This window comes from Leucopleurus acutus, assembly GCF_964270905.1.
Source record: "Leucopleurus acutus genome assembly, chromosome: 6".
Lineage (NCBI taxonomy): Eukaryota > Metazoa > Chordata > Mammalia > Artiodactyla > Delphinidae > Leucopleurus > Leucopleurus acutus.
In genome coordinates this window covers 67,620,059-67,638,186 of record NC_139149.1, presented here as the reverse complement: position 1 = coordinate 67,638,186, position 18,128 = coordinate 67,620,059, and the positions used below count along the sequence as shown (strand labels likewise).

The 18,128-nt window shown below is 35.4% G+C and overlaps 1 protein-coding gene and 1 long non-coding RNA gene across 5 annotated transcripts in view; one reads left to right on the top strand and one right to left on the bottom strand.

Annotated features, from left to right (window-relative positions):
* Positions 1-18,128, top strand: part of LOC309963243 — a 244,831-nt gene that overhangs the window by 168,579 nt on the left and 58,124 nt on the right. The window lies entirely within an intron of this gene.
* Positions 13,269-18,128, bottom strand: part of ITPRID2 (ITPR interacting domain containing 2) — a 39,163-nt gene continuing 34,303 nt past the window's right edge. For 3 of the 4 annotated variants that reach the window (XM_082841465.1, XM_082841463.1, XM_082841464.1), the window contains 2 exons: positions 15,136-15,253; positions 14,428-14,539 (listed from right to left, as the gene is read on the bottom strand). In XM_082841465.1, coding sequence (XP_082697591.1) covers positions 15,149-15,253 — 105 coding nt within the window. In that variant the 3' untranslated portion in view covers positions 14,428-14,539; positions 15,136-15,148. Of the gene's footprint in view, positions 14,540-15,135; positions 15,254-18,128 lie in introns of all 4 variants that reach the window. The other variant, XM_082841466.1, reaches the window with a different exon arrangement.

The following is an 18,128-nucleotide window of genomic DNA, read 5'->3' as shown; positions in this document are numbered from 1 at the left end:
TGGTTCACAAGGTAACTCTATTCAACCTTTGTTAACTCTGTCTAACCAGCCACTATGGAAAACAGTCTGGCAGTTCTTCAAAAGGTTAAACATAAAATCCACTTCTAGATACTACCCAAAAGAAATAAAAATATATGTCCGTACAAAAACTTGCACATGAAAGTTCTTAACAGCATTATTAATAATAGACAAAAAGTGAAAACAGTCCAGATGTCCATCAAATAATGATGGATAAACAAAATGTGGTATATCCATACAATGGAATATTATTCAACAATAAAAAGAAATGATGAATTGATACATGATACACATGGATGAACTTTGAAAACATTACACTAAATGAAAGAAGCCAGTCACACAAGTTTACATATTGTATTATTCTGTTTATCTGAAATGTCCAGAATAGGCAAATCTATAGAGACAGAAAGTAGATTAGTAGTTGTAGAGGATGGGAGTGGGTTGGGGAGAAATGGAGAGTGACTGCTAAGTGGTACTGGATATTTGGGGAGGTAATGAAAATGTTCTAAAGTTAATTGTGATGATGATTGCACAACTCTGAATCTACTAAAAACCATGGAATTGTACACATTAAATAGGTAAACTGTATGGTATGTGAATTATATTTTAATAAAGCTGATACACACACACATAAAAGTATGTACTATGTAAAGTAGAGTCAAAGGCAAAGTAGTGATCTCAACTTGGTGGATCCCAGAGGGCTTCTTGGAGGAAGATATGCTTAAAGTGGGTGGCACTGGAGAAAAAGGAAAGGACTTCCAAGCAGAGAGAATAGAACATGCAATTACAGGGAAGGATGGAGCAGCATGGTTGAGTGTAGCTGAAGCACGGCCGCATGCTGAGGGCTTGCAAGGAATGAGGCTTGGAGATGTAAAAAGGGATGCATTTGGACTTTAACTCCAAAACAATGGAGAGTCATTGGAAGGCTTTGAGCAAATGGACAAAGGCAATAGGATCATATTTGCATTCAGAGTAATAACTCAAACAATATGGAGGAATATGGACTGTAGATGAATTACTATAAGCAGAATGGCCTACGTGGTATATAGTGCCATAACTCAGGCAAGAAGTAGGAGGGTCTGAAGTAAGATATTAGCAGTGGAAATGATTAGATATGAAGGAGTTAGACTCTCAGGACTTGTAAAGAAGCAAGGTACCTAGCAAAAAAAGACAGTATTTGCTAAGCAAAATCAGAACTTGGTGGAGCTTTTACTTGCTATTTCAATGAGGGAAAAATGTAAAAAGTAATCTGAAATGGCTAATGCTTCAAATGACATAATCTTTGCCTGTAATGTTTCCTTGAAGGGAAAGAAATGATACATGGCACAGCCTAGAAATGTATTTTTATATGCTTGGAATCTGCAAAGGTGGGCTCAAATATATAAAATTGTTCACACATGCTCCTCAAGAAGAAGTCAAATATATATTTTAATAACTGCATAACCACTAAACCAGAGGCTTATTTTAGATATTGGGAAGTTCTTTTTAGAGTTATTTTTGCAAATTAGTGTCATCATTAATTAGAAGTCCCATATGTTTGAGAATAACTGTGAAGTTTTGTACCAGCAACCATAAAAATTGGTGGACTGGGCAGAAGCACCTGCCGATATGGGATGTTTCTCTAGCATTGTGCCAGAGGACTTTGGGGAGGTCTAAATGTTCCTTGTTTGAAGAAGAAACCAGGAAGTTGGCAGTGAACATCACTTCTCAAAAGGGCCTCTTTTTTTTCTCGCCTGTAATGAGATGTCAAGGTCATGAAAGACTGATGTCCACACTTCCTGATTATCAGTCTCTAAGATATAGAAGTCATGGTTAGGTAAGTATTACTCCCTTAGCAAACTTTATCACCCAGAGCTGTAAATTCTTCCCTCTAGAGAGAAGATGCTGACTGCTCCATTGTAGTGACTTAAACATTTGTTGTTGAAATTATTTGCAATTTCTACCAGTTGAATATTTATTCAACTTTAGATTGTATGTCTTTCAGAATTATATCAGCTTGAAGATCATTTGACAGTTACATATCAATTAAGTAAACACTCTGGATATAGTACAGAGTATTTGTACTATATTATTTGCAGTATTTCTATGTTGATAATAAATTGGCTTAATTTGTTAGTTTTTCTCAACTTTTTAAAACCCACACCTCACCAGTTGAGATTCTGAAAGGCTGTGTTTTAAAGGCTTGTATTTCAAAGGAATATTTCTTCAAATACAAAATTATAAAACTGAATAAAAACATACCCGTGCATATGTGCATAAATACACACACATATGCACACACACACACACACACACACACAAACATGTATTCTCATAATTGCCTTTGCCCAACTGAGAATCTCTGTGCTTAGAGGATTTTTAAAAGTTCAACTCAGTGGTTCATTAATTCATTTTTTTAAATGAGAAAAAGAAAAGAAACAGGAGGATTATGCTAAGAATGTTGTTGTCAAGCGCGTTCTTAGAAAAAACAATAAATGGTTGCAAATAGCCACAACTAAGGATTCCAGTTTTCTGAAACCCCAAAGCCTTTGAATAGATGATACAGAGTAAAGCACCTCAGCATTGGCAATTATCCAAATCATTTACTGTGGTGCCAATTAAGTGTATTATAAATAACAGAAAAGATAAACTTCTGACAAATGTACCTAATGTTGAGCTTTTCCTGAATTAAATAAAGCTTAAGCAGGACAAATCACACAATTTTGATTGTGGTTCATTTAACATAAAATTGGGATGATGTCAACTGTATTTTTACTCATATTTGACTCAGATAATCAATACAGTGTATCATCTTGATATTTAATACAGTGCTGTGTATTTTTGCTTTCTCTTCTACTGTTGTTATTACTACTTCTTGCTAATAGCTAGTATTTACTGAGCTCTTATCATATGCTAGACAGTATCCTAAATGTCCTTACGTTATTACACCTTATTAATCTCTCCCAATAAACCAAAGAGGAAGGGGTTATTGTTATTTCCAGGAGATCGAGTAAGAAAGTGGCAGAGCTAAGCCTGGAACTGAGGTCTCTCGGCCTCTGGATTGGGCCTCTTGATGCTTACATTCATCTACTCCCTTCAGTTATATATATTTTCAACAATATTTTCTTGTAAAAAGAAAAGTGAACATAGATGTCTTTGTTTTTTAGCAAACTCAGTACAGACTCAAACATGTAGGCCAGATCACATGAAGAACTAATTTGTTTTACATAACCTGAAGTCTCAAACTCAGTGTTCAGGCTAGAACGACATTGAAAGGAACATTTGTTGACAAAATGTTATATTTTAATCCAGTTATGATATTTAAATCCATAACCAGATATGCTAATGCACAGATTTGAAAAAGAAAACAATGTTCTCAGAGCAGAAAAGTGAGGTTCAAGAAATCCCTCGGTGGGACTTCCCTGGTGGTCCAGTGGTAAAGAATCCACCTTACAATGCAGGAGACATGGGTTCGATCCATGGTTGGGGAGCTAAGATCCCACATGCCGCGGGGCAACTAAGCCTGTGTGCCACAACTTCTGAGCTCGCACACCTCAGCTAGAGCCCACATGCCCTGGAGCCTGCGCACCACAACTAGAGAGAGAAAACCCACATGCCACAACTAGAGAGAAGCCCGCGCACTGCAACGAAAGATCCCACATGCCTCGACGAAGATCCCACGTGCTGCAACTAAGACCCAATGCAGCCAAAAATAAATAAATAAATTTTTAAAAAAAGAAAAAAAAGAAATCCCTTGGCGAGGAAGTAATTTCTAGGTCTTGAAGGGCAAGAGGTAAGAAAAGAAAAGAGCAGAAAGGAAATGCTGAAGTTGAGAACACACTATAAAAGAAACACATATTACTCTACGGTACCTGTGGTTACGGTTTTTCAGTCATAGAAGTATTTCCTCACCAAACAATTTAAGTTCAGGCTATTACTGATTGCCCCAGCTGCCTCCTGTGCTTCCTTTATTCTTGTTATTAATTGGAAAGTATAGAGTACTTTGAAGAATTTGGTTTGCTGCCAACTTTGCTATAATTCAGCGAATCCATAAACCAAGACATGTTGTAAATGAACGGTTATCAGTTTCACTGATGGTCCACGTTGAGTTCCAGGTATTACTTATAAAGCCAAGCATTCTGTCACTTGGATTTCTAAAAAATGATAATTTATCTAGAATAGACACAATCTAAAATCTTTGGAAGGTAAGCCTGTTTTTGGGAAACTGTCCCCCAAATCAGGAGTGATAAGTACAGCTGTGTTCTATACTCACCTAATTTCTGATCATGGATGAAGTTTCCTTCACTGCTACTGTGCCTTTTTACAAATAAGTTCTGTCAAATGTGGATCTGGAGTCTAAAGAAGTAGAACATCTCACAAGAGGTGGGCTGTTTCACTCACTTCCCTTTCCATCATGAGCATTACAGGCAGAATGGACCAAGCAAAGACTCTTCTAGGAAATTAATATCTTCTCTAAAAAATGGTTTAGGATTATACCTGACAGAATTGGTGGTGTAATTTGTATTCTGCTTTTGGCTTCTTGTACTGCAGTTGAAAGATAATGACAACAACAATAATAAATTGTACCAAAATAAAAATTCTCTTTTGTGAATCTTGAGAAACTTGATCCAAATGCCAGCAAAATTAACATTTTAGCCAATAGTAAAATAAGAGCACAAAAAATTAACTTTGTAATTAGTGCTTTGTACTCAACAGTTGTTCATTAGCTGTGTATTAGATGAATCTAATTGTGATGATATTTCAGAGTGAAAAAATAATAAAAATATGAATGCTTAACATTTGTCATTAAAATGCTTGTCTGTTCCTAAGAGTAAGAGGGAACGAATTTGTACCTACATTGTGCTCCTGCTAAATATTCAGCCGCTGTTGATTTGAATTAGTTGATTTGCAGGACGGTGTTTTGGCAGAGAGCAAGAGTGCTTGCCAGCACTGGAGAACAGGGGATGGGAAGGACAGCAAAGTGTTTATCTCAAGTGCTTTTCACCCGTGGCCAAGCCCCAAGGAGATGGTAGTAAAAGCATAAAGGAACAAAGTTGTGTTCACAAGGGGGAGAAGGCTGGATTTTAAGAAGTGCTGCTTTTCTGCCAATGTAGTAAGTGGTAATAACGGCACGAGAAGCTCTCCACTTCCAAACACCATGATAGCATCACAACTTTGGCCTATTGAGGACCCCAGTGGAAGAGCAGGGAAGCAAGAGAAGAGGAAATTAGCTGGAATTGATTGATAAGGACTATTGTGAAGATATATGAATAACTCTTCAGACTCTCAGTATAAATGAATGAGATTTGGAAGAGGATATGCCTCAGCAGGTGATGGAAAAAAGACTTTTTAAAATGTCTATCACCATTAATGCAATCCTATTTGTCCTCACAGTCTGATGAGGCCCGGGTAAGCACATTACATTTTTTCTTCAAATGCTTATATGAATAAGTTTATTTTACATATCTCAATAGGTTAAAAATGGTATGAATACTTTCTAACCAAACACAGAACATTCACAGCTGAGATTTATCTGATGAGCCTGTGATTCAATCAAGAGCAACCTCTGCCCAGGCACAGGAGTGTGATAGATGTTACAGAATCAACTCATCACGTAATACCTACTTTGCAAGACCTCAGGGGTTTTTAATCTTGGGACTGGAAAAATAATAAAAGGAGTTATATGACATATACCAAAATAAAACCATGAATCATCTGTGGATGGGTTTACTAAACAATTTATTCAAGAACACAACATATTACAATGTGTTCAACATAGGTGTAATTGTTTTAAATCACTAATCCCTTCCCAAAAGCAATGGTAAACTCCTCCAAACACCAATTACTGGAACAAACTCCACACTAGAGCTCATCTCCTCTTTCTGAAGCATCTCCAGAGCTAGTTCTTTCCTTTTTGAGTCTCATTCTGTTTCTTGACTGGTTGACTCTAGAAGGACTCAGACTATCTTTGCGTTTTCTCATTGTACACTCAACACAGTACATAGACTTATTAGCTGCTATCATTAACAGTAAAATAGCTCCTAGCTCATGCTGCGATTGCTGCCACATAAGACTCTTGAACATTGTACATTTCTATGAGTCCTTTGGTGGGTTCCCTTCCTATGTGCTCTGCTTACATTTGTTCTCAATTTTTAAAAATATATTGTATTGAAGTATAGTTGATTTACAATGTTGTGTTAATTACTTCTGTACAGCAAAGTGATTCAGTTTCATATACATATTCTTTTTTATATTCTTTTCCATTATGGTTTATCATAGGATATTTTTTTGGAAATTTTTTTTTATCATAGGATATTGAATATACTTTCCTGTGCTATAGAGTAGGACCCTGTTGTTTATCCGTTCTATATATAAACGCTTACATCTGCTAACCGCAACCTCCCACTCCATCCCTCCCTCAGCCCTTGACAACCACCAGTCTGTTCTCTATGTCTGTGATTCTGTCTCTGTTTCATAGATAGGTTCATTTGTGTCATATTTTAGATTCCACATATAAGTGATATCATGTGGTATTTGTCTATCTCTTTCTGACTTACTTCACTCAGTATGATAATCTCTAGTTGCATCCATGTTTCTGCAAATGGCATTATTTCATTCTTTTTATGGCTGAGTAGTATTACATTGTATAGATGCACCATATCTTCTTTATCCATTCATCTGTCGATGGACATTTAGGTTGTTTCCATGTCTTGGTTATTGTGAATAGTGCTGCTACGAACATAGGGGTGCATGCATCTTTTTGAATTATAGTTTTGTCTGGATATATGCCCAGAAGTGGGATTGCTGGATCATATGGTAATTCTAGTTTTAGTTTTCTGAGGAACCTCCATACTGTGTTCCTTAGTGGCTGTAAAAATTTGCATTCCCATCAACAGTGTAGGAGGGTTCCCTTTTCTCCACACTCTCTCTAGAATTTGTTATTTGTAGATTTTTTTAATGATGGCCATTCTGACTGGTGTGAGGTGGTACCTCATTGTAATTTTGATTTGCATTTCTGTAGTAATTAGCGATGTTGAGCATCTTTTCTTGTGCCTGTTGGCCATCTTTATGTCTTCTTTGGAGAAATGTCTATTTAGGTCTTCTGCCCATTTTTCTTTTTTTTTTTTAATTTATTTTTGGCTGCATTGGGTCTTTCTTGCTGCACGCAGGCTTTCTCTAGTTGCAGTGAGTGGGGGCTACTCTTTGTCGCGGTGTGCAGGCTTCTCATTGTGGTGGCTTCTGTCGTTGCAGAGCACGGGCTCTAGGTGCTCAGGCTTCAGTAGTTGTGGCGCGCATGCTTAGTTGCTCCGTGGCATGTAGGATCTCCCCAAACCAGGGCTCAAACCCGTGTCCCCTGCGTTGGCTGGTGGATTCTTAACCACTGTGCCACCAGGGAAGCCCCTGCCCATTTTTCAATTGAGTTGTTTATTTTGGGAGGTTGAGTTGTATGAGATGTTTTTATATTTTGGAAATTAAGCCCTTGTCAGTCTCATCATTTGCAAATATTTTCTCCCATTCTCTAAGTTGTCTTTTTGTTTATGGTTTCCTTTGCTGTACAAAAGCTTTTGATTAGGCCCCATTTGTTTATTTTTGTTTTTATTTCTATTGCTTTGGGAGACTGAAATGAGAAAACATTTGTATGATTTATGTCAGAGAATGTTTTGCCTGTGATCTCTTCTAGGAGTTTTATGATGTCATGTCTTATATTTAAGTCTTTAAGCCATTTTGAGTTTATTTCTGTGTATGGTACGAGAGTGTGTTCTAACTTCACTGATATACATGTGGCTGTCCAACTTTCCGAACACCACTTGCTGAAGAGACTGTCTTTTTCCCATTGTATATTCTTGCCTCCTTTGTCAAAGGTTAATTGACCGTAGGTGTGTGGGTTTATTTCTGGGCTCTCTGTTCTGTTCCATTGATCCATATGTCTGTTTTTGTGCCAATACCATGCTGATGTGATTACTGTAGCTTTGTGGTATTGTCTAGAGTCTGGGAGGGTTATGCCTCCTATTTGTTCATTTTCCTCAGGATTGCTTTGGCAATTCTGGGTCTTTTATGGTTCCATATGAATTTTAGGATTATTTGTTCTACTTCTGTGAAAAATGTCATGGGTAATTTGATTGGGATTGCATTAAATCTGTAGATTGCTTTGGGTAGTATGGCCATTTTAACAACATTAATTCTTCCAATCCAAGAACATGGGATATCTTTCCATTTCTTTGAATCATCTTCAGTTTCCTTTTTAATGTTTTATAGTTCTCAGCATTAAGTCTTTCACCTCCTTGGTCAGGTTTATTCCTAAGTATTTTATTTTTTTGGGTGCAACTTAAAAAGGGATTATTTTTGTTCATTCCCTTTCTGATATTTTGTTGTTAGTGTAAAGGAATGCAACAGATTTCTGTATGTTAATCTGATTCCTGCTACTTTGCCGAATCCGTTTATCAGTTCTAGTAGTTTGTGTGTGGAGTCTTTAGAGTTTTCTATATAGAGTATCATGTCTTCTGCATATAATGACAATTTTACCTGTTCCCTTCCAATTTGGATACCTTTTATTTCTTTTTCTTGCCTGATTGCTATGGCTAGGACTTCCAATACTATGTTGAATAGACGTGGTGAGAGTGGGCAGCCTTGTCGTGTTCCAGATTTTAGCAGGAAGGCTTTTAGATTTTCACCGTTGAGTATTATATTGGCTGTGTGTTTGTCATAAATAGTTTTTATTATGTTGAGATATGTTCCCTCTATACCCACTTTGGTAAGTTATCATGAATGGATATTGAATTTTATCAAATGCCTTTTCTTATCTATTGAGATGATCATGTGGTGGTTGTCTTTTCTTTTGTTGATGTGGTGCATCACATTAATTTGTGTATGTTGAACCATCCTTGTGATCCTGGGATGAATCCAACTTGGTCATGGTGTATGATCTTTTTTATGTGTTGTTGGATTTGGTTTGCCAATATTTTGTTGAGAATTTCTGCATCTATATTCATCAAAGATACTAGCCTGTAATTTTCTTTTTTGGTAGTATCTTTCTCTGGTTTTCCTATACATTTGTTCTTAATTTTTAACTCTGGGCTGTAATGAAAAGTTTCCTGAAGGGGGCCTCTAAGATGACATCTCCTTGAAGATAAAAATTTCTTTTCCTGCTTACCAAATTTCTCCCTTTGAAGTAACTGGCAGACAGGTAGTAAGACCTACTAATCTAAATCCTTGCTACTAAAAGTACAGTTCATGGACTAGAAGCATCAATTTCACCTGAGTGCTTCTAGAAATGCAGAAATTTGGACCCCAGAAAGTAGGACCCAGACCTACTCAATCAGAATCTTCATTTCCACAAAATCTCAGGTGATTTGATTTCTATGCATATTAAAGTTTGAGAAGCATTACTCTAAGTGGTATTCCATTAGAAAATTTTTTTGTTCCAAAGAACAACATTTCTTTGTTGAAAATTGAAACTCAGTAATGTCCACCTTTCATGTAACAGGAGAGTCAGGGTCCTTTGCCAGTCCCTAGTTCTACTGCTTGAAAGACCACAATGAAGACAAATGGTTCAGATCTGGATCTAGAAGTTCAGGTTCTCTCTTCCACATAATGCCTAATTTGCCATACGTCATCTACATGTTACCCTGTTTCTACCCATCATCATTACCACCACCACCACCACAAATCTTATTGAGCTGTGCCAAGTGCATTTATATCATACTAACAACTCTATGAAAGAGGTACTATTATTACCATCCCAGTTCTACATAGCAGACATCTGAACCCAGCTTGAGCCTTAACCACTAGAAACATGTACAACCTTGTCAAGTCAATGACTGCATGAATCTCATATATACTAGCCCTCTTTAAATATTTTGTTACCCTTTCTAGTGATCTAGTACGTTGCTTTCTGAGAAAGTACCTGTAGAAATAGAGTGATACTTAACCACTTTTATTTAACAAAAACACTACTATTACTAGCTATAAGCGTAATTACACTGGAAAAAATAGGTATTCTATTAAAACGTGCATGTATTTATGAACAAAAAGTAGCATTTACATTTCTGTATTTCATGAAGCCAAACATATGACATTTAATAATATTTTTAATAAATTATTTATTTATTTTTGGCTGCGTTGGGTCTTGGTTGCTGGGCGCGGGCTTTCTCTAGTTGCGGCGAGTGGGGGCTACTCTTTGTTGTGGTGCGCGGGCTTCTCATTGTGGTGGCTTCTCTTGTTGTGGAGCACGAGATCTAGGTGTGCAGGCTTCAGTAGTTGTGACATGTGGGCTCAGTAGTTGTGTCTTGCGGGCTCTATAGAGCACAGGCTCAGTAGTTGTGGCGCATGGGCTTAGTTGCTCTGTGGCATGTGGGATCTTCTTGTACCAGGGATTGAACCCATGTCCCCTGCATTGGCAGGTGGATTCTTAACCACTGCACCACCAGGAAAGTCCCAATATTTTTAAAAGCATAAAATTATGAAGTATATTTTGTAAAGTGTGTTACACTGTCAAGTTGCTCTCTTAGGAAAATTAAGAGATTTATGCATATTAGAATCAAGAACCAAAAATAATTTAGTATAAAACGTGAATCTCTGTTTTAAAATATTATATTGTTGCATATCATTTGAATGTTCAAATTGAGTATACTTGTCATTCAATACTACTTTTATTAATTCCATAAAAGTGTATTTATGACATCAAGGCTGATTCAAGGGACATTTTTGTACATCTAGATCAATAGGGGCATCAAAAGTATAGAATGTAGGTTCTATAAAACCACAAGAACATAGAAATATTTACAAAATGCATGTTTTATCTATAGTTGTGTGATCTCCTCTTAAGTAGTATATATAAGGTAACTTCTCAAGTTTCCTTCAGTTTTTTTCTTCTAAGCCTAGAGGTTAATCAGTTTATTTAAGATATTTTGTCATCACTTCAAATATTTTTATTTCTAAAATAAAGCAACATTCTTTGCTCAGTTCCACTTCTAAGTCATTCTGAAGTCTGCTCTTCAAATTGCTTTCCTATTCATTCCAACTTCATGTTACCTACATTTAATATGCTTTTCTATCCATTAAAGAATGCTTTAGATTTTTTAAAAAATGGACAAAAAGAGACAATATAATTCCTAAATGTATTGATCCTTTCAAAGGTCTAAACAATGTACTTTATTAACTTTCCTTAAAACATGCTCTTAACTCATTCTTTATATTTCCATTTTCCCAAACTCAGAACCTTAAAAAGTGTGGGTATCCAGCAACCTTTTGAGTGAACAGAGTGAACATGTAAACTAATTAATCGTTGTACACAAAAGATTTAGCCTCCGTTGTGATATCCTACTGGAGGAAATGGCCCCTGGCATTTGTTTGACATGTTTCTTTGAGTACATTTCTGATTTGTTGCTGGGCACACCAACATTCTGTACACAAGCCATTACTTATTCATTAGGAGAAACAGAGCATCAGTTGTGAAAATGAAAACAAAAAAAGGTGAAGGGCCTCACCTAACAGTAATAAATGGAAATAAAAAAATGTATAGGAGAGAGCTATTAATTAGGTAAGACATCTTACTTAACTTTGTACATTTAGAATGCAGCTAGAGCGTTAACTAAATGCTTTCAATATTCATAAATGATTCTAATAGCCATACATAACCTACTACAACTTAGATCCTTAATTTAATTATAAGATAGAATGCTTTGTCTTCCGACTTCCTAAGTGCTATCAATTCTTCCTTTCCAGGAAAAGGTAAGAAAAACAAAAACAAGAAACTGTGCTTCAGTTCTGCTTTATTCTCCCAGCTAGCACTACACTCCCATTTGGACAGGTCAGGAGAATGGACAGTACACCATTTCTTCAGGAATCCCTGAAACATACTTTTTTTTTTTACATTATTTTACACGCACTTTACTGCATTCTTATTTTCCTCTACAACAAGTTAAATGTTGTAAACCTAAAACTGTTCTAAAAGTAATGTCTTTAAAAATAATTTAAAAAAAAAAGAGGTGAGACATCCAGCTGAGCTTAATTGTCTTAATTGGTGTAAGACAATTTTTTTTTTTTTTTTTTTGTGGTACGTGGGCCTCTCACTGTTGTGGCCTCTCCCATTGTGGAGCACAGCCTCCGGACGCACAGGCTCAGCGGTCATGGCTCACGGGGCCAGCTGCTCTGCGGCATGTGGGATCTTCCCGGACCAGGGCACGAACCTGTGTCCCCTGCATTGGCAGGCGGACTCTCAACCACTGCACCACCAGGGAAGCCCTAAGACAATTAGTTTAAATGTTACAGAAATTAAACCTAATGTTCTTAGAGGAACAGTACTTACTTCAAGTCTGAGAAGCTGCCCATTTTTGTCAATGGTACATCATTCACAGTGGCTCCCAACTTCCATATCACCATTTCAAGTTTCGTTTTCCTTCTATGCCTTCTTCATTCAGGCTCTTAAGCACAATAGGTACAAGCTATACACAGCTTGGGCTCTTAAAAACATGCCTTTGCCAATCATATAGTAATTCAAACTAAATTTATAACCTTTGCTAATATTCTTGATAACTTAAACCCTATCCTTTCCACTTCCCATTCTTCAAGACTTTACTCAAACCAAATCTTCTTGGTGAAGACTTACTTCTCCAACCACCCCAGGCTACACTTTTGCAGATTCTTTTTATGATCTTCATATTTTTTCATTTGATACTTACCGTTAAGAAAAAAAAAATGTCCTGTCCTTCCATCTAGACCCGCTCTCATTCATTTCAGCAGCTAGCATGGTGGCGTGAATATAGTAGCTTTCAAATGTTCAAGTACACAAAGATTTAGAATGGAAAGAGGAGACGAAGTTCATTTTATTTGACTTATAAACTGTGTAAGGGATTTGCCCATTGACTCAGGCTGTTATTCCAGTTGTATTACCTTTCATTTTGATTGTCAAATTCTGGGTATCTTGTATTGTCAGAAATGAACTATAAGTGGCTACAAAGCTGATTAGTGAAAAATCACTGATATCTGTATAACTATTAACGTTGGGTGTTTGGCTTATATGTGTCATTGCAATTATGAGAATCAAGTAGTCAAATTGCTGAATAATTTGGCCAAAGACTAAGGTAATGTTTTAATGTCTGTTCTTTGTAGTTTAACAGTGCATTTTAAAGAAAAGTTTTATTTTGCCTCAGATGGTAATCATTAGGACCACAGAACTGGATGAGACCAAGAGGCATCAGTGTGCACTCCTTCTCCAGGGTGGTCTACTCTTAACCATTTTTGAAAGCATCATAGAGGCCTCTTGAGGAAAAGAGAATTTTAGCCTATTAGGTTATATGCTCCAATTCTTTTGGACCTTATTTGTTACTCTTCATAGCTAATCCAAATTCTTCATGTTGTGGTTCAAGAAAAGAAATCACTAAAAACATGTTAGGCAAAATAAATACTTTATTAATTTTTTTTTTTTTTTTAGAAATCAGCCTTTGTGTGATAATTCAGACATTTAAAAACCTTTTAGATATTCTTTCAAAGTATACTGTTAACATCTCAACCACTTTTGATTAAAACTTCACACAAAGAAATATGATAGGAGTTGAAAATTATAAATGCTAAAGAATAGTTCTAATAACATTTGGTTGTTACTTTACACATTTATTTAACATATATGAAACCAAATAGGAAACTACCTTCCTTTTTTCCCCATAAACAGTTCTCACTGGTTAAAAATGAATTAAAACCATCTATTATGAGAAAAACAAATCTAAATTACTTCCATTTTGAAAAAACAAAACCAGCTTATTCATTTCTATCCATTCAAGTCACAGGCCCCATTATTTTGGCAATACTCCACTATTTAGTCTAAAAGAAGAAACATCTCCTTATAATAAAGAAGTCTGGAAAATGCAATAAGTACATAGTGTTTAACCTAAGGCATGTTTCCAAAATAAAATAAAAAAACTACATAAGCTATAATAAAATTGCAATTGTCTTGGGTAAAGTAACAATGCTTTACAGTGTAAGAACATTAAGTAGTTTTAGGTAACATATAAATTCTATCCTACTGCTATTAGTAACCTCCTCAAGAATTAAGAGCAATTTTTACAAGAGAACAATTTTTCTTCTTGGAAGTGACACTAATTAACAGCAGTGGAGGGAAAAATCATTGGTTGTTTCAAGCTCTCAAAAAATGAATCAGTTATTGCACAGTAAATACCTCATAGAGGTCAGTGTTTTAAGAAGCTAGTCTGAAGAAATATGTTATTTATAAGTTGGTTAAGTCTGGAAGTTTTCAAGTTTTACAAGTAATTCTTCCTAGGGAATCAATTGGAAAATATTGACATACAAATAAATATTAGGCTTTTCAAATGGCTACAGTTTTGATAGTTTAGAAAAGAAATAAAGTCAGCAAAGTGCCTAAGTTTCTATGTTTTTTAAAAAGATATGCACAGAAGAAATAAACATTGTACACTGTATACAGTAGCCCAGCTCAGCAGCAAGTATCTTCTGAAGCACAAATGACACCTCCACCAGTGTATATCATTGATAACTCCAATATCACACAGCTAATAGGACCCATGCCAATCTTAAAAAAGAAAGAGAAGTGAACATTACACGTTTTTCAATTACTACTGAAAGGTCTTTAAAAGGAAGGATGAGAATATTCTGTAAAAATATATATATATAAATATATATGTGTGTGTGTATATATATATATATATATATATATGATCCTCCTTTATAAATTATGACATGATTAGATATGGGACCTATGGGATAGGTTTCTTTAAAAGACAAAGATACTAAAAATTTATGATTAAGGCTTGAAATCTTGATCCATAAATTGTACATTTGAAATAACATTAAAACCAGTGCTATCAAGATAAAACTCAGGTTTGAAGGTCCCAATTTCCCCAATTCCAGAATTTATTTACTATAATGAAATTTCAATAAAATGACAAAATATCAATAATTCCTTGGAGGTTTGAGATTATGAGGTTTGACTTGCTTACACTTCAAATGAGGTTGTAAGAGGTTTTCACACTGCAGGATAACATATTACATACTTTCTATAAATCAAAATTTAGCTAGAGAAACAGACCTGTATACTAAAAAAAAAAAGTATTAAAAACTAAGTACTAATTTACATTTATCTAAACAAAGAAATTCAGAAAAATTTACCTATAAATTCCATTTAATGACTATCTTGCTTATAATTAGATGCTTTACTTGAAGATACTGCTGCCAGAAGTCCACTTACAATTTCCCGTCTGATTTCCCCAACAATAGACTCTTTAATCTAGAATGGAAGAAGAGGAAAATAAGAATTTAACAATATGACTATAATCCATTTTATTCTATTTTCAGAAAAATAAATAGTATTTAATTCCTGCAGTCAGCTAAACTATAGAGAGAACTACAACCTTCATGTAAACCCTTCATGAAATACAGAGAGCAAGTAGGGAATCACATCCATCTATCCTCAAACTCAGATCACATTGTGAGGTCTTGTCTAGCACAACTCAGATAGCTCCATTATAAAATATCACAATTCTCAAGTTGAGAACATTAACAAACGTTAGATTTTAAAACTTCATTAGATAATTTGCCCCATGACACAACATAACGTGAAAGAACTGATTAAATGTTAGGTTCACTTTTATGTTTTTTGTTAATGTCTATCTTTGTTTGGTAACCAGCAGGATACTCAAGTATTCTCATTGTTAAGAAAACCTATTAGTGGCAAAATAATATACAGGTGTATTGCCTGTTTATACTAACTGAAAGCAAAGTATCTAAAGAAGTTATTACATATTATTCTAACCTAACATGTGCATCTTAAGTGAAAAGAAGAAATGATCATTTAGTACAATTTAGTTTAAAACATGAAAAAAAATCCTCTAATCAACCATAAACTCTAAAGAAATAAATATTTATTTAGTTGTATGGTACATTTGTCACCTGTCTGAAAATTTTGCTTTGGACAAGGATTACATCATTTTATTGTTGGAAAAGGCAAACAGACCTAGGGGCAATGACAATTCCATCAAGATTTTCTTCTCCAGATGCCCAAACACTACACGTGCCTATCTAAGCCTTTTTCTCTCTAGTGATACAGCATCACCTCCGAATAGCCCTCTGTGAAGCCTTTAAATGTGTATTTCCTGAAATAAGCTGATAATGCCTTCCCGAATTAGCACTTGAGACACTCTCAACCAGCTTTAAAAAATTCTACATTTCCAGTTTCCTGTCAGCCTGATCTGTTCCCTTAAATGTTCCTAAGTACATTCTGAACACATCTCAATCGAAGTCTTTCCAAAAATGGCTCTGTATTAATGTCATGCAAAATTGGTACACAATACATATTTATACATAAGTATTCAGAGAAACAAATGCTCCTTAGCTACCAGCCATCTGTACTGAAACATATTTGAATAAATAGAAGCTTCTCATCTTACCTTCTACCAATATTTCTAAGCTTTAAACAACAAAACATCAAAAGTTTAAGTTCATAGTACTACAGACTCATTTTTTAAACAAATATGTATTGGATACAAATATTATGAAAACCAGAATCTCTTTGCCACAGTATACAAGTGCAAATGCAGTGTGTTGAATCAGATCCTCTGTAAATCTATATTTACAAAAGACAGTGAGTAGCAGAGTCTTTCAGTCCTGTTGTCCAATGCACATCTCATCGTACTTCATCATTCAAAAACAAACTAGCTAGAAAGTATTCTCTACCAACCAAAATGTGTGCCAACATTTGGGGGGGTGTGGGGTACAGATATTTCTGGAGTAAAGCATAAAAGAGTCTCTACCAAGGATGTTATAATCTAGATGGGCACAAAATGAATATTGTTTCATGAAATATTGAAAGGAGAAAATTATTAATTCATTAATGACATAAGAACAAAATTTTAAAAATGAGAGACTAGTATGGGCTAGAAGAGGAAAAAAATAAATTCTCAGAGAATAGCAGTCTTTAACATAATAATGAAAAAGTAAGGAAAATTTCAGACAATAGTGAGGATGAAAACTACATGTAGCAAGAGCACCTTGGAGACACAGCAAAAAGAAGCCTAGCCAACAAGACAGTTCCTACTAGGTAAAGAGTACAGGGGAATTAGAATAGAAACGGGGAGCTCAAATGGCAATTAATCAATGTATCCTGGCACACAGTAAGTGCTCAATGAATGTCTGAATAAATGCATCCATGAGAGAGTGAGACAGCACATGCCTGAGAGAGACAGTATCAGACACAAAAAGGAACAGAAAGTAGAAAAACAAAGGACTACAGACTAGCACTGAAAATGACAAAATGCCTTTGATAATTTATTGAAGTAATAAATGTATGAACAAATAAATTAGTTCCAAAGTCTCCCACGCTACAGAGAGGTGGGAAGGATTAGTAGTGAGAAAATCAGTGGGATGGATGGTGAAGTCACCTTTATAACTTTCAAAAAGTAAGACAGGCTGAAGACAGACTTCTTGAGATTAAGGAAGGAATGCACATTGGCAAATAAACAGGCTGACAGCAAGCCTGAAGTGTGGGGCAACACGTCCATTTACTACGCATCTACTGAGTTACTGAGTGCTTCCTGTGTGGCAGCCATTATATCAAGTGATCACTAATAGAATTGTAATAAGAACACACGCAAGCTGTGTATTTACCAAAATACATGTTAAAGCTTGCCAGATGAAATGTAATAGATACAAAAAGGCATGAACCAAGCCTAGGAACTTCAATAAACAAAGTACTCTCTATACAGAGCAATCTATGTTTATGCTTTGATATGTAATTCTGTTCCATTTGCTTCTGTGGGCAGATGCTCATTTATTCTATTAAGTAATCTTCTTTCTTACTTTTGTTTTTAAAGTAACTATAAACAGTTTCAGGCCACTGATTACATACATCACAGACCACCTGGGCAAATTCCAAGAGTGTGTACATGTCCCCACTACAACATATGCAATCTGCACAGGAATGGTGTATCTTTCATCTGACAAAAAGCTTAGTTATTAAATGAGTGTATTGAATATTTGCAAGAACTTCCAGTGTGTTCCTTCAAAAGAATTCTACTGCATTAAACTACTGCATTAACACATTATAAATAATGAAAGGATTCTTTTTAAAAAGTTCACATATGATGAAATAATGGAAACAAAGGCCT